The sequence below is a fragment of the Phocoena phocoena genome, chromosome 2 (genome assembly GCF_963924675.1).
Source record: "Phocoena phocoena chromosome 2, mPhoPho1.1, whole genome shotgun sequence".
Taxonomy (NCBI): Eukaryota; Metazoa; Chordata; class Mammalia; order Artiodactyla; family Phocoenidae; genus Phocoena; species Phocoena phocoena.
The window spans coordinates 73297304-73310434 of NC_089220.1; the positions used below are offsets into that span (position 1 = coordinate 73297304).

General features: G+C 58.5%; 1 protein-coding gene across 4 annotated transcripts; it reads right to left on the reverse strand.

The window, feature by feature from the left end:
• Positions 1-559: 559 nt before the first annotated feature.
• Positions 560-9955, reverse strand: NFATC4 (nuclear factor of activated T cells 4). Of its 4 annotated transcripts, none has more exons than XM_065872759.1 (11): positions 9883-9955; positions 9047-9175; positions 6853-7948; positions 5354-5516; positions 4559-4758; positions 4092-4264; positions 3514-3654; positions 2538-2593; positions 2130-2256; positions 1684-1944; positions 560-627 (listed from the first exon to the last, which is right to left on the reverse strand). In XM_065872759.1, exons 2-11 carry the CDS (start codon positions 9144-9146, stop codon positions 560-562), a joined length of 2385 nt encoding a protein of 794 aa, XP_065728831.1. In that variant the 5' UTR covers positions 9147-9175; positions 9883-9955. The 4 variants fall into 4 exon arrangements, with proteins under 4 accessions (XP_065728831.1, XP_065728829.1, XP_065728833.1 ...); XM_065872757.1 differs by having other exon boundaries at positions 1363-1944; XM_065872761.1 differs by lacking the exons at positions 9047-9175; positions 9883-9955 and adding an exon at positions 8100-8161 and having other exon boundaries at positions 6853-7945.
• Between the last annotated feature and the right edge of the window lie 3176 nt (positions 9956-13131).

Below are 13131 nucleotides of genomic sequence, written 5' to 3' on the forward strand. Positions count from 1 at the left end.
GGTCTACAAGCCCTGGCTCCCGACCTCACCCCAGTTAGGGAGCCTCTGAGACCCTTCAAACCCTCCCCACCCCCTTGCACTGACACTCTTTGGGATGCAATCTTCCCAGCCACATCCCATCCCTTCCCAGGTTCTAAGCCTCCTCTGGCCAGGGCTAGAGTAAGCTGCCCCATCTCTCTCTCCAAAGAGTTTTGGAGCCTGAAACACTAGTCAGCGAGCAGTTTATTACCCATCAACCTGGCCCCAGACTCCCAGCACCGTGGGCTGTACACAATCTAGACACGGCCTTCACTCCCGGCAGTCCTCCAGTCCTCGCTCCCAGTACCCCCCCAGGGTCCACCCCCATCCCAGGCCTCCACATTCCCCGGCCCCCAGCCCTCCAAGGCAGCACCAGGCCCCGGGGGCCACACCTCAGCTAGGGGAGGGAAGGGAGGGCAGGGGAGAGCAGGCAAGAAACTGGGGAAAGAGGAACTAGATTGGCCCCCAAGCCTCTGGAACCGCCATCCCAGGATGAAGGGAAAGTGGGCAGGGCAGGGGGGAGCGGGGGCCAGGCGATGGTTCAGGCGGGAGGCTCTTCTCCAGGAGGTGCAGGGAAGCCACTCAGGTCTCGGCCAATGATCTCACTCACTGTAAAGGAGGGGCAGTTGAGAGACTGGGCAAGGGGCAGGTCGCCTCCTTTTCCAGAGACCCCCAATCCCTTCCAGGCAGGCCTCCGTCTAGGATGCCTCCAGGCTCCTCCTGCACTGGCTTCTCTACCACCGGGCCTCAGTTTCCCCACTGTGTCCTGACCCCTGCTCTCAGTCAAATCTTGCTGAACTCCATCCACGTGGGTTCTCAGGCCCCCTTCCTGCTGGCTTGGCCTGCAGCGTCAGGGCAGTCGCTGTCAGCAGGGCCGGAGGTGGGTGTAGCCAGTGGGAGGAAAGAGAGGCGAAATAGGAAGGCCCCTCACCACCAATCCAGACCACTGTCACCAGGTTTAGGGGGAGAAGCTTAGGCAAGGGAAAACGTGCTCGGCTGGGACACCAGCAAGCCACTGCCCCTCTCTGAAATTCACTGCCTGGATCTGCAAATTGAGGGAGCTAGACTGAATGATCCTGCAAGTACTTCTAGCCCTGAGATTCAGTGATCTGGGGCCAAGGGCCGAGGCAGCAGAAAGGTTAGGCAGGTACTCCGTGCCCCCTTCAGAATTCAACGGGATTCAGCTGGCCACACGCACCAAGCACTGGCCTCCTTAGGCCCTCCAGCTGGCCCTGAGGGACCACGGAGGCCCAACCTCTGGGAAGCCAAGCTCCAGCCCTCAGCAAACATGCAGAGCAATCTCTTGCACACACTCACACTCGCAGCCCCTGGTCCCACACCCACCTTCCTCCAGCGTGATACCCTGGATAGGGACACTGTCTCGGAAGCTGCCGCCGTAGCCACCCCTGGACTTCTCCTGCTCCGGAGCCCCCTCCCCAGGGCCATAGCTTGGCCCTACCTCACTGTATCCCTCAGCAGGTGGGGGGTGAACACTGCTCTGGGGAGCGAAGGGGCCTTCAAGTGGTGGGGATGAAGGTAGTGGAGGCCGGAAGGGGGCTGGAGGAGGGAACGGCAGCCCCAGGGGAAAGGGGGAGCCCCGTCCTCCATAGGGGTCACTAGGGAAGGGCCGGGGAAGGAATGAGACTGGAGGTGGGCGAGCGCAACCTGTGGTACCCCCAGTCTCAGGGAACATCCGCGGGCCAGGTCTGTAGGATGGCGGGGGCCCCGTCTGGGGGTACAGAGGGGGCGTGCCATAGCTGAAGCCTTCTGACAGGTAAGGAGTTTCATAAGCAGGGTCTTCATGGGGATAGGAGGGGTAGGGGGGCCTGGGTGGTGAGAAGTCCATGTCAGAGCCAAAGTGGGGGCCCGATGCTGAAGGGAAGCCCCGGAGAGATGCGTCCGGTAGAGGCTCCTCCTTGAAGATCACTGGACGGATGGGAAGGAGGACACGCTGGTGAGAGGGCTGGCAGTCTCCCCGCCGCGCACCCTCCAACCCTAGGTCTCTTCTATCCCTAGGTCTCGTCCCTCCCTTGACCCCTCACTGCATCCCTGTGCCCCTGCATCAGTCCCCACGTCCGCATCCCCACACCATGGGCTGTTCCGGAGCGCACCAGGCAGGAACTTGAAACTCTGGGTAGGACTGCGCTTCCTCCGCCCGTTGGAGACGTAAAAGTAGACCTGGACTGGCCGGGACACCCGCTTGTTGCTGTACTCGGGGATGGTCAGGGTCAGCGTCACCTGGGGAAGAGCAGAGGATGAGGCAGGGGGCCCTCAGGGATCTAGGCTCAGCCCAGGCCTTCCAAGTACCCTAACACCACCTCCTGGCTTTTTCCATTTACAAAGGAGCAAAGTTCATTCCCTAGAGGTGTCCCTGCTTCCAGAGTGGCCAGGTTGCTTCCTCTAGAAAAGAACAGGTAGCTGCTGGAGTCCACTCCCAAGCGCAAGGGAGCCGGCTGAGAATCTCCTGACTTCTCCCACCCCACTCCCACCCACAGGGGGGACCCTAGTAACACGGGTACCTCATTGCTCTGCAACCGGTTCACTGTGGCCTCCTCCTCCCATTGCAGCTTTCCATCTGTGCAGGAAGAACAGGGAGCTCCAGCCCAGCCGCACGGCCCCTACCCCTTACCCCATGCCCAGGCCTCTGCCATTTCCCCTCCTGCTGGAGCCAAGGCCAGACTCAGAAGGTCCTGACAAGGCCTAGCTCACAGAGGAGCTCGCTGCATGTTTACTCAACCCAATAGGACAGGCAGGGTTTAAAACAGTCTCCAAGATCTAGAGCCACAAGCTGAGGCCAAGAGAAATGGCAGGGCCAGTCCAGGGACCAGAAACAACTCTGGAACCCTCTCATGCAACTCTAAACATCCCCTCCCATGACAGAGCTGGAAAGAAGTTCAAGGGTAGGAAAGGGTCTCAGCTTGAAGGGAGGCTATGAGACCCCAAGTCTCATGACCCAGAACCTCTGACTCTGCTCTGATACGGTCCTGGGGTGCTAAACTTGAGGATAGGGCTGGGGCTTTGGGTGGGCAGGGTTGGGGAGAGCAGAGGCCTCAGGTTGGTGAGTATACCTGGGCCCCTCAGTCTTCCCTTCTCCACCCCGGCAGCTCTATTCTGGGGCACCTCACAGCCTCCTGTAATCACAGCTGTGCTGCCAGTCCCATAACTCAGGAGGGGCTCAGGGTCCACCTGTGAGGGTACAAGTCACCTCTTTCCTTCTCATCTTCCCCAGCCACATGGGGGTAAATTAGCTCAAAGCTGACTCCTCAATAAAAGAATGTGTATTTCTTACATTTATTTGCCATCCTGAGCGTTTCAGATGCCCAGAGTACGCATGGGAAGGAGACAGTATAACAGGACGGGCGGTCTATCTGCCCCATTTTACAGATAAGGAAATTGAGGCTCAACTTGCTAGTTTAGAGACAGTGCCAGAAATCATTCACCCTCCCGTTCCAAGCTCTTCCTGCCTGCCCTCCCCACCTCCCCACAGATACTCACCAGGGCCCCTCTCGATGAACACCACCTTGGAGTCAGGCAGGAAGTTGGAGCCAGTCAGCACTAGTTCCTCCCCTCCCGTCACGGAGCAGGCACTGGGGCTGTAGGCCTCCACCTGGGGCAGCTCCTGAGCTGAGCGCTGGGCTGCAGAGCAGTGCAGGAAAGGCCTGGCTGGCTGGTATGGAGAGGACAGCCTCCTGTGCCCCAACCCTCCCTAGAATAACTGTCACAGGGCCCTGGAGGAGCCCTCCTCAGAAGCAGACACACAAGAAAAACAATGGTCTCTCTGGGGTCACACAGACCATGTGAGGAACCACTCCTGGGCAGAAAGACAGAGATGAACAGGGTAGGCCTAAGAGCTATGCAAACAAATACATGGGGGATACCCAGGGGCAGATGGAGCAGGGGCAAAGTAGAACACTTCCCCCAGCCCATCCGTGATAGAAATAAGGGCTGGGTCCTTTACAGGTGTCCCCAGGACCAGCAGGGCACCGCACATTCTGCAGAGGAGATGGGCAGACAGACACACAGACAAGAAGTTAGCCAGAGACAGAGAGATGCTACAGGGCTTCTTTGCTCACAGCACTCGATGGGCACCGATGCTGTCTGCACCGAGATGACCTTCCCGCTGCCTTGGGGCACGTGTACCCTGAATACCAGCCGCACGCGTGTGTTCTTGCGCCCGATGTCCGTCTCACCCTTCCGCAGCTCAATGTCTGAATTCCGAAGCTTCAGGATTCCGGCACAGTCAATGCTGAAGCCAAGAACGGAAGGCAAGCCCTCCCAGCTGATGCCAGAATCACCCTCCATCCAAAGCCCTAAATGACCTTCTCTGGGAGACTATGGGGGGGCTATCGGAACCCAGAAGTGGCCTCTCCAGAGTACTCCCCAGCCCCAAAGTCCCCTTCTAGATGGTGAGAACGCCTGACACCTCCTAGGGATGATGTCTAACTCTTCTGGGGAGAGGAAGAGTGGACCCAGCTTAGACCCCATGCAAAAGGCTAGTCCTCAAGCCCGCAGAATGAAGGGAAGTGGAGTTGGAACCTACTTGGCTGCCATGTTGTTCTCAGGGAGCAGGGTCATCTCCAACACCTTGGTACCACTGACTACAGCTTCGTAGCTGGCCGTGGCCACCATCTTGCCCGTGATGCGGTGCACCTGATAGAAAGCGTGAGGTCGCAGGTTCCTCTCATCTGCGGTGCCGATGAACATCTGTAGGGTCAGTGGCTTCTCACTGTAGCCTAGGAGCTGGCAGAGGGAGACAAAGGCCACCCAGTTGAAATCCCCACTGTCTCATCCTTCATCCATCCCTAAGTTTTCAGTCCACCCCTGGAGAGGAGTGAAAGAGAAAGGATATCCTGGAAGGGATTTCCAGGGGGAGATTGGGCACTAGTTTCTCCACCAGTTGTGGTGAAAACGTGGCCTGGAGTTCAGTGTTATTCTTGGAATGAGGCCCAAACTGGGCTGGGCAAAGGGGAAAATCTTCCAAGGGAGACTGGCCCAACTCAACAGAGACAACCTAACTCCCAGTGAACTTTGGCCTCAGCCCGACCCCTCCCCCACATCTGGCAGGCCACCATTTTCCAGAGTAGACATAAGGCCGGTGTCCCATGGGATGAGTGGAGCGGGGGTGGAGGGACAGAGGAGTAGAAAGTACATCCGGGTCCTTGAAGTGCACCCTTCCTCCCCTAACACCAGTCCCTCCCCCAGGCCGCCTGCAGGGTCATTGCTGAGAGGGAGTGTGGGAAAGGGCAGTGCCATGGGTCTGCACAGCTGGAGCCCATCTGCAGGGATCTGGGACTGGAGAGGAGAGAGGCTACCAGGCCTGGCTTCTGCCCCTTACCTTGACAATGGGGTGACCACCAGGGGCAGCTTTGACAGCTCCCCGGCTGCCCTCTGTCTCATAGTGGGCCCGGTGGTGGGCTCTGGGCTGTACCTCGATCCTCAGCTCCAGCTGTTCATACTGGCTGGGCAGAGGCCAGTCCAGCGGGGGGAGGGCAGAGGTCCTGGACAGAGACAGAGAGAAGAGCACTGATCACCCGCAGCCTCACACCCCAATCAGGGCAGCCCTGGGTCCCAGCTCCCCAGGATGTGAAGGGGGAAGCGGCAGTGGGTATGGGAGAAAGAAAATTATAGCCGAAGTAAAACAGTCCACAAGTCCAGAAGCAGGGGAGATGGGGGACAGACCCCTCAGAGCCCCTTGAGTTGAGGGTATGTAAATGGGCACCAGGACTGAGACTCCCTTCTTCCCAGCTCTGAACACAGGGTCTGGATACAGAGGAACCCCAAGCCCAGTTTAACCCCCAAGCCTGGATAGGAAGAGTCAAGTAAAGAAGCACAACTTCAGGGACTTCCTTGGTGGTCCAGTGGTTAGGACTCTGCCCCTCCACTGCAGGGGTCGTGGGTTTGATCCCTGGTCGGGGAACTAAGATCCCACATTTAAAAAAAAAAGAAGCACAACTTCAGACCAGAAAAGGTCTCAGAAATTAACCCCTTTGTTAATTGGTTAAGCCCAAATAAAGAAACTGCGGGTGGAACGTAGAGGGCTAAGCAAGCCAGCAACTGACAGAGCCGGGACTGAGCACATCCGTTCCCAGGCCAGCGCCCTTTCCACTAGCTGGGGCTGGACAGGTGGGTTCCAGAAAGCTGGGGGTTACGGATCTGCAACTTTCCTGTAGTGAGTGCCCAGACACCCTAGGCCAGGGAGTCTCAACCGGTAATTGCCCCCAGGTGATACTTGGCAACGTCTGGAAACAACTAAGGGAAACTTTTCTGGATGGAGCCAGCTTGATCTGACATCAAAGTTTTAGGATTATTGAAATGGACAAGGTTCTTTGAGGGTGGAAGGTGTAGAAGAACGGCAAGAACTGCTTGGTTTAATATGAATCCTTTGACTTGCAAATACATGCTACTTTATTCAAATCTAGCAGGTATACTTTTAAGCCACAAGTCAGGCCTTAGAAATTGAGTTAGAGAAGGGAGACTTCCTGCTGCCCATTGTAGGGCTGAAATCCAGCCCATGTTCCAGCAGCGAGCTGGGGGTGGAGGACACCCTAGAGGAATTCCTCCTTTACCCACATGGTCCTTCTGGGGCTGGAGGGGCTTTTTCTAATTGATCCACAGGGAGTGACTGTCCTTTTGCAAATCATCTGTCCAAAGGGGGTGCGTTTTTTAAATTCTCCCTAAAACTGAGTAGTTTCCCAGCAGCCAAGCTGGTAGCAGATTCTCTTTGGAAATGCCAAGGACACAGAACTAGGACCTATCTTCAAACCCATCCCTTGGCCCTCCTGCTCCCTGGGTGAGATGACTGGAGACAGCAGTGGTGTCAGACACAACCCTCACCTGAAGACGGGGCTGTGTCCCCCAGTCCGGGCCTTGGACCAAGCCAGTGGGGAAGGCACCGCCAGGTAGTCCATGCCGGCAACCTCCTTCCGAGGACCCCCGGGAGGAGCCCCAGCCTCCTCTACTCCCGAAGGCAGCTTCCCATTGCACGGGGCAGGCTCCTCAGACCGAGGCAGGGCCACTGCCTGCTCGCTGGAAGTCCTCCGGGTCTTCTGAGGGATGCTCTCGGCTGGTGGGGCCCCCGTGTAGTCAAAGGGGCCAGGGGAGCCCGGGTCCCGGACCAGAGGCAATGGGGGTGCTGGAGGTGGCTCAGGCCCCTCCTCCCCTAGGCTGCCTCGGCGGGACAGAGCTGGGGAAGCCGAAGATGGGGTTCCTGAGCTGGAATAGCGCCGCTTGCCACATGGAGAGGCAGGTCGTGGGGAAGCGGGGGTGGGCCCAGGAGCGCTGAGGAGTAGCCAGCTATCCTCTGGACCCCGGCCTCCAGGGCTCGGACCATACAGGCTCCAGGGGTCATCGGGGGTCCACGGCCTCGGGGAGGCCCGGGGTGAGGGCAGTGGGGAGCCTAGGCCAAAGCGGGAGGCCGCCTCATTTAGCTCAGACTCCACCTCGTCACAGGCTGCATACAAGGCTGCCTCGTCAGAGGCATCTGAGAAGAAGCTCCAGGAAGACAGGCTGCTGCTGCCAGGGCTCGGGCTGAAGAAGGGACCCCCGCCCTGGCCCCCTGCCTCTCGGTAGCCTCCAAAGCCTTCTGGTGGGGGGTAATCCCTGGGGGATCCTTCCCCCCAGGCATCTGGGTTGTCCTCCAGCGCAGCTGGCGGGTCAGGAGTGGGAGAGATAGAGGTGATGCGGATGCTGGGACACTCAAGAACACGGCCTCCCCCAGCCCCCCCGGAGCCCCCTCCCGGCCCCCCCAGCCTCACTGACCGGGCTGGCTGGCTCTCCCAAGTGCCAGGTGAGGGGGCCGGGCGGGGTGGTGGGGAGTGCATGCCAGGCCGAGGGGGTGGGGGCCGGGGAATGCCAATAGGGGCAGCACCATAGGGAGGGGGCTCCCCCAGGCCCAGACGGCAGCATGGTGGGGTGTCCTCTGAGTCCAGTTCTGTCAAAATGGGAAGGGAAGGAGACAGAGAGAGGGACGTCACAGGAGATGGGGAGAGAGAGAAGCAGGTGAGATGTCTAGGTTCCTTGAGCGGGCAGCCTCCCAAGTCTGGTATGCTGCCCCCTCCTCAGTAAAGAGAGGTCTCTGAGATGCCCTTCAGAGCCACAAAGACAAAAGCAAAGTTGGCCTTGGGAAGGTGGAGGAGATGGATGGAGCCAGACGTGTCAGGTCTTTTCCTACGCAGAGAACATCACACTCTGAGCTCCTGGCCCTGGGACCTGGGGTACCAGACGGGGCGGGTCTCAAGGTAAGAGAGGCGGGTCGAGAGGGGCTGGAGCTGGGCCTGGAGGCGTGTTTAAGGAAGCATTGGGCTGAGCTGGGGGCGACTCACACATGAACCCAATTAGCAGCGGTTCCCAAACCCCCAAACGGCGCTGGCAGGAGCCCCAGTTGCCATCGCAACGGTGGCCAGGGGAAGGGGGGCTCCAGGGCTGTGATGACAAGGGAAGGTGGCTCCTCCCTCACTCCCCCCAATCTGGGGGTGGGGGTGCAGCGGAGGGGTGCCGCGCGCCGGCCGGGCGAGGGAGGGGTGGCGCGGGCTGCGCGGATTCCGTGCGAGCGGCGGCCGCCGCCCCCGGCTCAATCCCCGCCATCTGCCTCTCATTGCGGCCAGACGGGGGAGGGGGAGGGGCGCCCGGCTGGGCCTGAGAGCGCCCCCAGCCCCTGGCGTCCCGTCTGCGGGCCCAGGGCTCGGTCCCCAAGGGGCAAGCTCCGGAGCCCAATCTCCCCTTTCCCTGGCAGCGCCCGGGGCTCTCGGGACCGCTGTTCCCGCCCGCCCCGCATCCCAGTGACAGCCCAGCCGAGAGGCGGCGCGCAGCCAACGGCACCCCCCACCCCCACCCCAGTCACGACCTAAAAAGGAGAAAGTGGTGCCGGGTCCCCAGCCTCACCTCCGCAGACCCCCGAGCCCCGCACCTCCCCTCAACCGCTGAGCCCCTCATCTCTCACCCCAGGCTCTCTGCCCGAAAGCCCCCAGACTCAGGATCCCTGCGCCCTTCCCTCACGGACCCCAAGACCCCTCCCCAGCCCCGCACTGACCTTCCCCCGACCCCCCCGCGCCCAGCGGGGGGGCCTCCTTTTCCTCCCCGAACACCAGCTTAAATTCCAGCTCCTCATCCTCGCAGCTTGCTGCCCCCATGGATCCGGCCAGAGCCCCCAGGTCCCGGTCTGGGTGGGAGGGGGGATCTCAGGAGGCTGCAGAATCTTGACCCGTGGCTCCCGCCCTCCCTTCTCTGAGACGCCCCCTCCTCCGCCGCCGCCGCCTCCCTCCGGACGCCCCCTCGTTATTATAGAAACTTTTCCAAACTTTTTTCCCCAAACTTCTTCAAAGTGCCCCCCCAGCCTGTCTCTGATTGGCTGCCCGGGATGCTCCAGCCCCTCCTCCAGGGATGAGATGGGAAAACCACGCGCCCCTTGTCCCCCCCCCAGTCCCTCCCTCCCTCCCTCCCTCCCTCCCTCTCTCTCTCTCTCTCTCTCTCTCTCTCCTCTCTCCAGTCCCTCCCCCTCAAAAAAAAAAAAAAAAAAAGAACAAAACTGAATTGGAAAACGGTCTCTCAAACGTGGTAGGACCATAATGATGCCTATTGGCCCTCAGTCGTGACAATCATTTCCCCGCAGGGAGCACTACCACCACAATCCCCAACTTAGTCTAAGTTCAGGGGCTCCGGGTCCGAGCGCCTTAAAGGGGCCACATCCTGGGCCCACAGTGTAGAGGGCCCGGGGAAGACACTTTCTGAAGAATTGTGCAGCCAGCAACTAGCAAGGAAGGACCACCTCTCCTCCCCTTTTCCTCCAAGCCTAAGGCCAGCCAGGCTCTGGGGTTAGAGAATGGCTCCAGGCTGCTCTGAAGAGGAGAAAGCCATTCCTTTGAAGACCCTAGCCTAAGGCCGCTCTGCCTAGGCCTTCTGGAAGCCTTTGACCTACCGAATCAGGCCCTCCACCGGTCATCTCTCCTCCTCCCCCCAAAATGAAGAACATTTAGCGGTCTCGGGTCACTGTTCAAAGGTCCACGGCTCCTGATGGGCGAGGATCCAGGCCGGACTTTACCGCTGCCCTAGTCTCAGCCGCCCAGAGGGGCCATTAATTAGCCCCTTAGGAAAGTCGGCTCCCTCCTCCCTAGAACTTTAGTCTGGAATGAATCTCGGATCCGATGGCAACCCGCTCCAGCTCTCCTGATAATCCTGACCAGGTTTACCAGAGCCCCGCAGCCCAGCGACCTTGTGGGCCCCAGAGTTGGACACCTGTCACCTGTGCGGGAGGAGGAAGAAAGACTCGGACTGGAGTTTCTAGGAAGGGCAAGCATGGTGGGGCCCTGTCGTGTGAGAGGGATTTAGATCGAGATTAGTTACTTGGACGCCGGACTGGAGTGGGGGGTGGGAGGTGGGAGGTGGGAGGTGGGAGGTGGGAGGCGGGTACCATTCCCCCTAGCAGACTGTAGGCTACAAACCTGTCTAACAAGCCGCAGCTATCTTTAATCTAAATCCCTCCGGCTCAGGGCCGCGCCCCCAGCGGCGCCCCAGCCCCGCATCTAAAGGGTTAAGCGACGGCCCTCGGGTCAGACGTTTACAAACACTCCGCAGCCGGGGTGGGACCGCGCCCGTTACTCTAATGAGAAACAGGCTCGGCGGGGCCGGGAAAGAGGGGAGGGCTGGCCAGGCCCGGCCGGCCCGAGCTCCGCTGCGGCCGATGCGGCTCCCCTCCCTTCCCTCCCTTCCCTCCCTTCCCTCCCTTCCCTCCCACCCTTCCTCTGGCCCGCCCTGGGGACCCCCCCAGCCCCGGGGGACCCCAGTGACGTGCGGAGCTGCCCCGGCGGCGAGCCCAGGGCCCAGACGCCGGAGGGGCGGGGAGAAGAAGCCAGGCGGGCGGGGAGGGAAGAATGTTCCGAGGCCGAGCGGGGAGGCGGCCTGGTTTGATATTTTTTCTTTTCTTTTCTTTTTTTTCCCCTTCGGTTGGTCTCCTCAGGTTACATTTCCCTTCCAGCTTCATCTCGGAAATAAAGGAAGGAGAGACCCACGGGGAGGGAGAGCGAGGAACATCCTGAAACGTCCGGCCAGCCTCCACCTAAGAGGCGGGCAGAGGAACTTGGGAAGCGGAGGCGAGAAGGGCAGGGGTAGAGACCTCGACCCCGCTCCAGCCCCGGATCCCACACACACCGCCCCCGCCCTGCCCGCCTCCGCAGCACAAGCAGACGTGCACATTCTTTTCAAATGTCATATTTCCTTTGATCCTGGGCAGCGTTTCTTCATGTGTCTGGCTCAGCTCCTGCCCAGCCTGCCGCTCCCCCCTCTCACCCCACTTTGTGTATTTTCCTGGAGGTCCCTCCCCGTCCTCCCAGCATCTGGAAGGCGCTGAAGGCTGGCGTTGGCGCACATTCCCCTGGCGACTCTGGCCTCGCCTTCCAGTGACTCAATTTCCCCTCTGCCGGTGGGGGCCGGGGGTGCGGGCGGAGAAAAGAGTTGTTGAGCGTAAATGTGGTATCAAAGAGCTTGCAGGCTGCTCAGAGCGCCAAGCTTCCCTCGGTGGGGAGTGGAAGGGGGATCCCCTCGACTCTGAAAACCCTCGTATCTGTCTCGGCTGCAGCAGAGGGATGGAATTTATGACTTCTGCAACGTCCTGCCAGGGGAAGAGTGGATTAGTTGTAGGTTTAGGTTGCCCTACACATCTGCCCCCTGGCGACCACAAAGACTCAGCCGCCCTCCCTCCCGCAGGTCCGATTTCTCGCCGGTCAGGCCTTCGTCCTCGCTCGGCTGCCCCCTAGCGCACACACCTGAACACAGCTCCGCTTTCTCACCTTGTGTTCGTGGAGCGCTTTGACTTATGCTCTCCACTTTCACAAGCATGATTCAACGCCTTGGAGGTGGACTTTCTTTTTATTTCTTTTTTTTTTCTTTTCAGTTACACAAAATACAGTCTCCTTGTAAACGATTCAAGTCATACAAAAATATATAGTAAGCTTCGATTGCTACTCCGCCATTTTGTACAAATTTGTTAACCTATATATGTACATATCCCTGCTCTTTCTGTGTACTGCAGACCATGCTGCAAGCATATTTCTTGACTTGCTTTTTGGTTTTTTCTCAGTTAACAAATGGCTTGGAGAGCTTTTCCTGTCAATACATGTGCATCTAAAAATAGTAATAAAAGTCTCCATCTCTTTATTTGAGGTTAGTGACAGAGCTAGGTCTGCAACACAGGTTTCCTGGGTCCTTGCCCAGTACTAATTCCACTATACCACATTATACGTAGGAATCTGTCTTAGGGTGGGCTTTCCCCCAAAAATCAGAGCCTGAAAAAAGAATGAGATGCAGGTAGTTTATTGCAGAGAGCAATCACAAGGGGCAAAAGTGGGGGACTGGAAAGAGTGAAATGGGAAAGAAGGAAAGCCATCCAAGGGTGTGATGTGGAGCTGATTACCACCCTGAGCAACTGGAACATTGTCCCCCTGGGCACCTTCTGTGGAGCCATACAGAATGTGATTCAAGAGATGGGATATTTGTCTACTTGCCCTCACCCCCAATTGTCAAGAGTTGCCCCTTGTGTGTTAATTCCCTCACGCTTCCAGTTTTACACAAGGGTCAGAAAACGGTAGGTGTCGCACAAGGCTGCAGCAAAGAAGCCCCTGGGCAAGAGGCAAAAAAGGTAGGAACTGTGCCTGTGAGTAGGTCCTGTCAGGTGACATGGACAAGCAGTTGGTTACCACAGTAATAGCTGGAGTAAAAAGATGGATGGAGAGTAAGTGAAGCAATTAAAATGTGTCCTATACGACAGGGATCCCCAACCTCCCAGTGCCAGCCATCGGCTTGTTAGGAACCGGGCCGCACAGCAGGAGGTGAGCGGCAGGTGAGCATGCATAGCTTCATCTGTATTTACAGCGGCTTCCCGTCGCTCGCATTACCGCCTGAGCTCCGCCTCCTGTCAGCATTACGGTGAGCTGTATAATTATTTCATTATATATTACAATGTAATAATAATAGAAATAAAGGGCACAATAAATGTAATGCGCTTGAATCATCCAAAACCATCACCACCACCCCCTCCGCCCACCGCGTCCGTGGAAAACTTCTCTTACACGAAACCGGTCCCTGGCGCCAAAAAGGTTGGGGATCACTGCTATACAAGATCAT

What these genes read in the sequence shown, in the direction of transcription:
- NFATC4 (XM_065872757.1), bottom strand. Translation starts at nt 9,146, where the DNA reads ATGGGGGCAGCAAGCTGCGAGGATGAGGAGCTGGAATTTAAGCTGGTG. An exon ending in GTGGTCACCCCATTGTCAAG is followed by an intron (nt 4,759 to 5,353) that starts GTAAGGGGCAGA and finishes TCCCTCTGCCAG; the next exon opens with CTCCTAGGCTACAGTGAGAA. An exon ending in GTTCATCGAGAGGGGCCCTG is followed by an intron (nt 2,594 to 3,513) that starts GTGAGTATCTGT and finishes CTTCCTGCACAG; the next exon opens with ATGGAAAGCTGCAATGGGAG.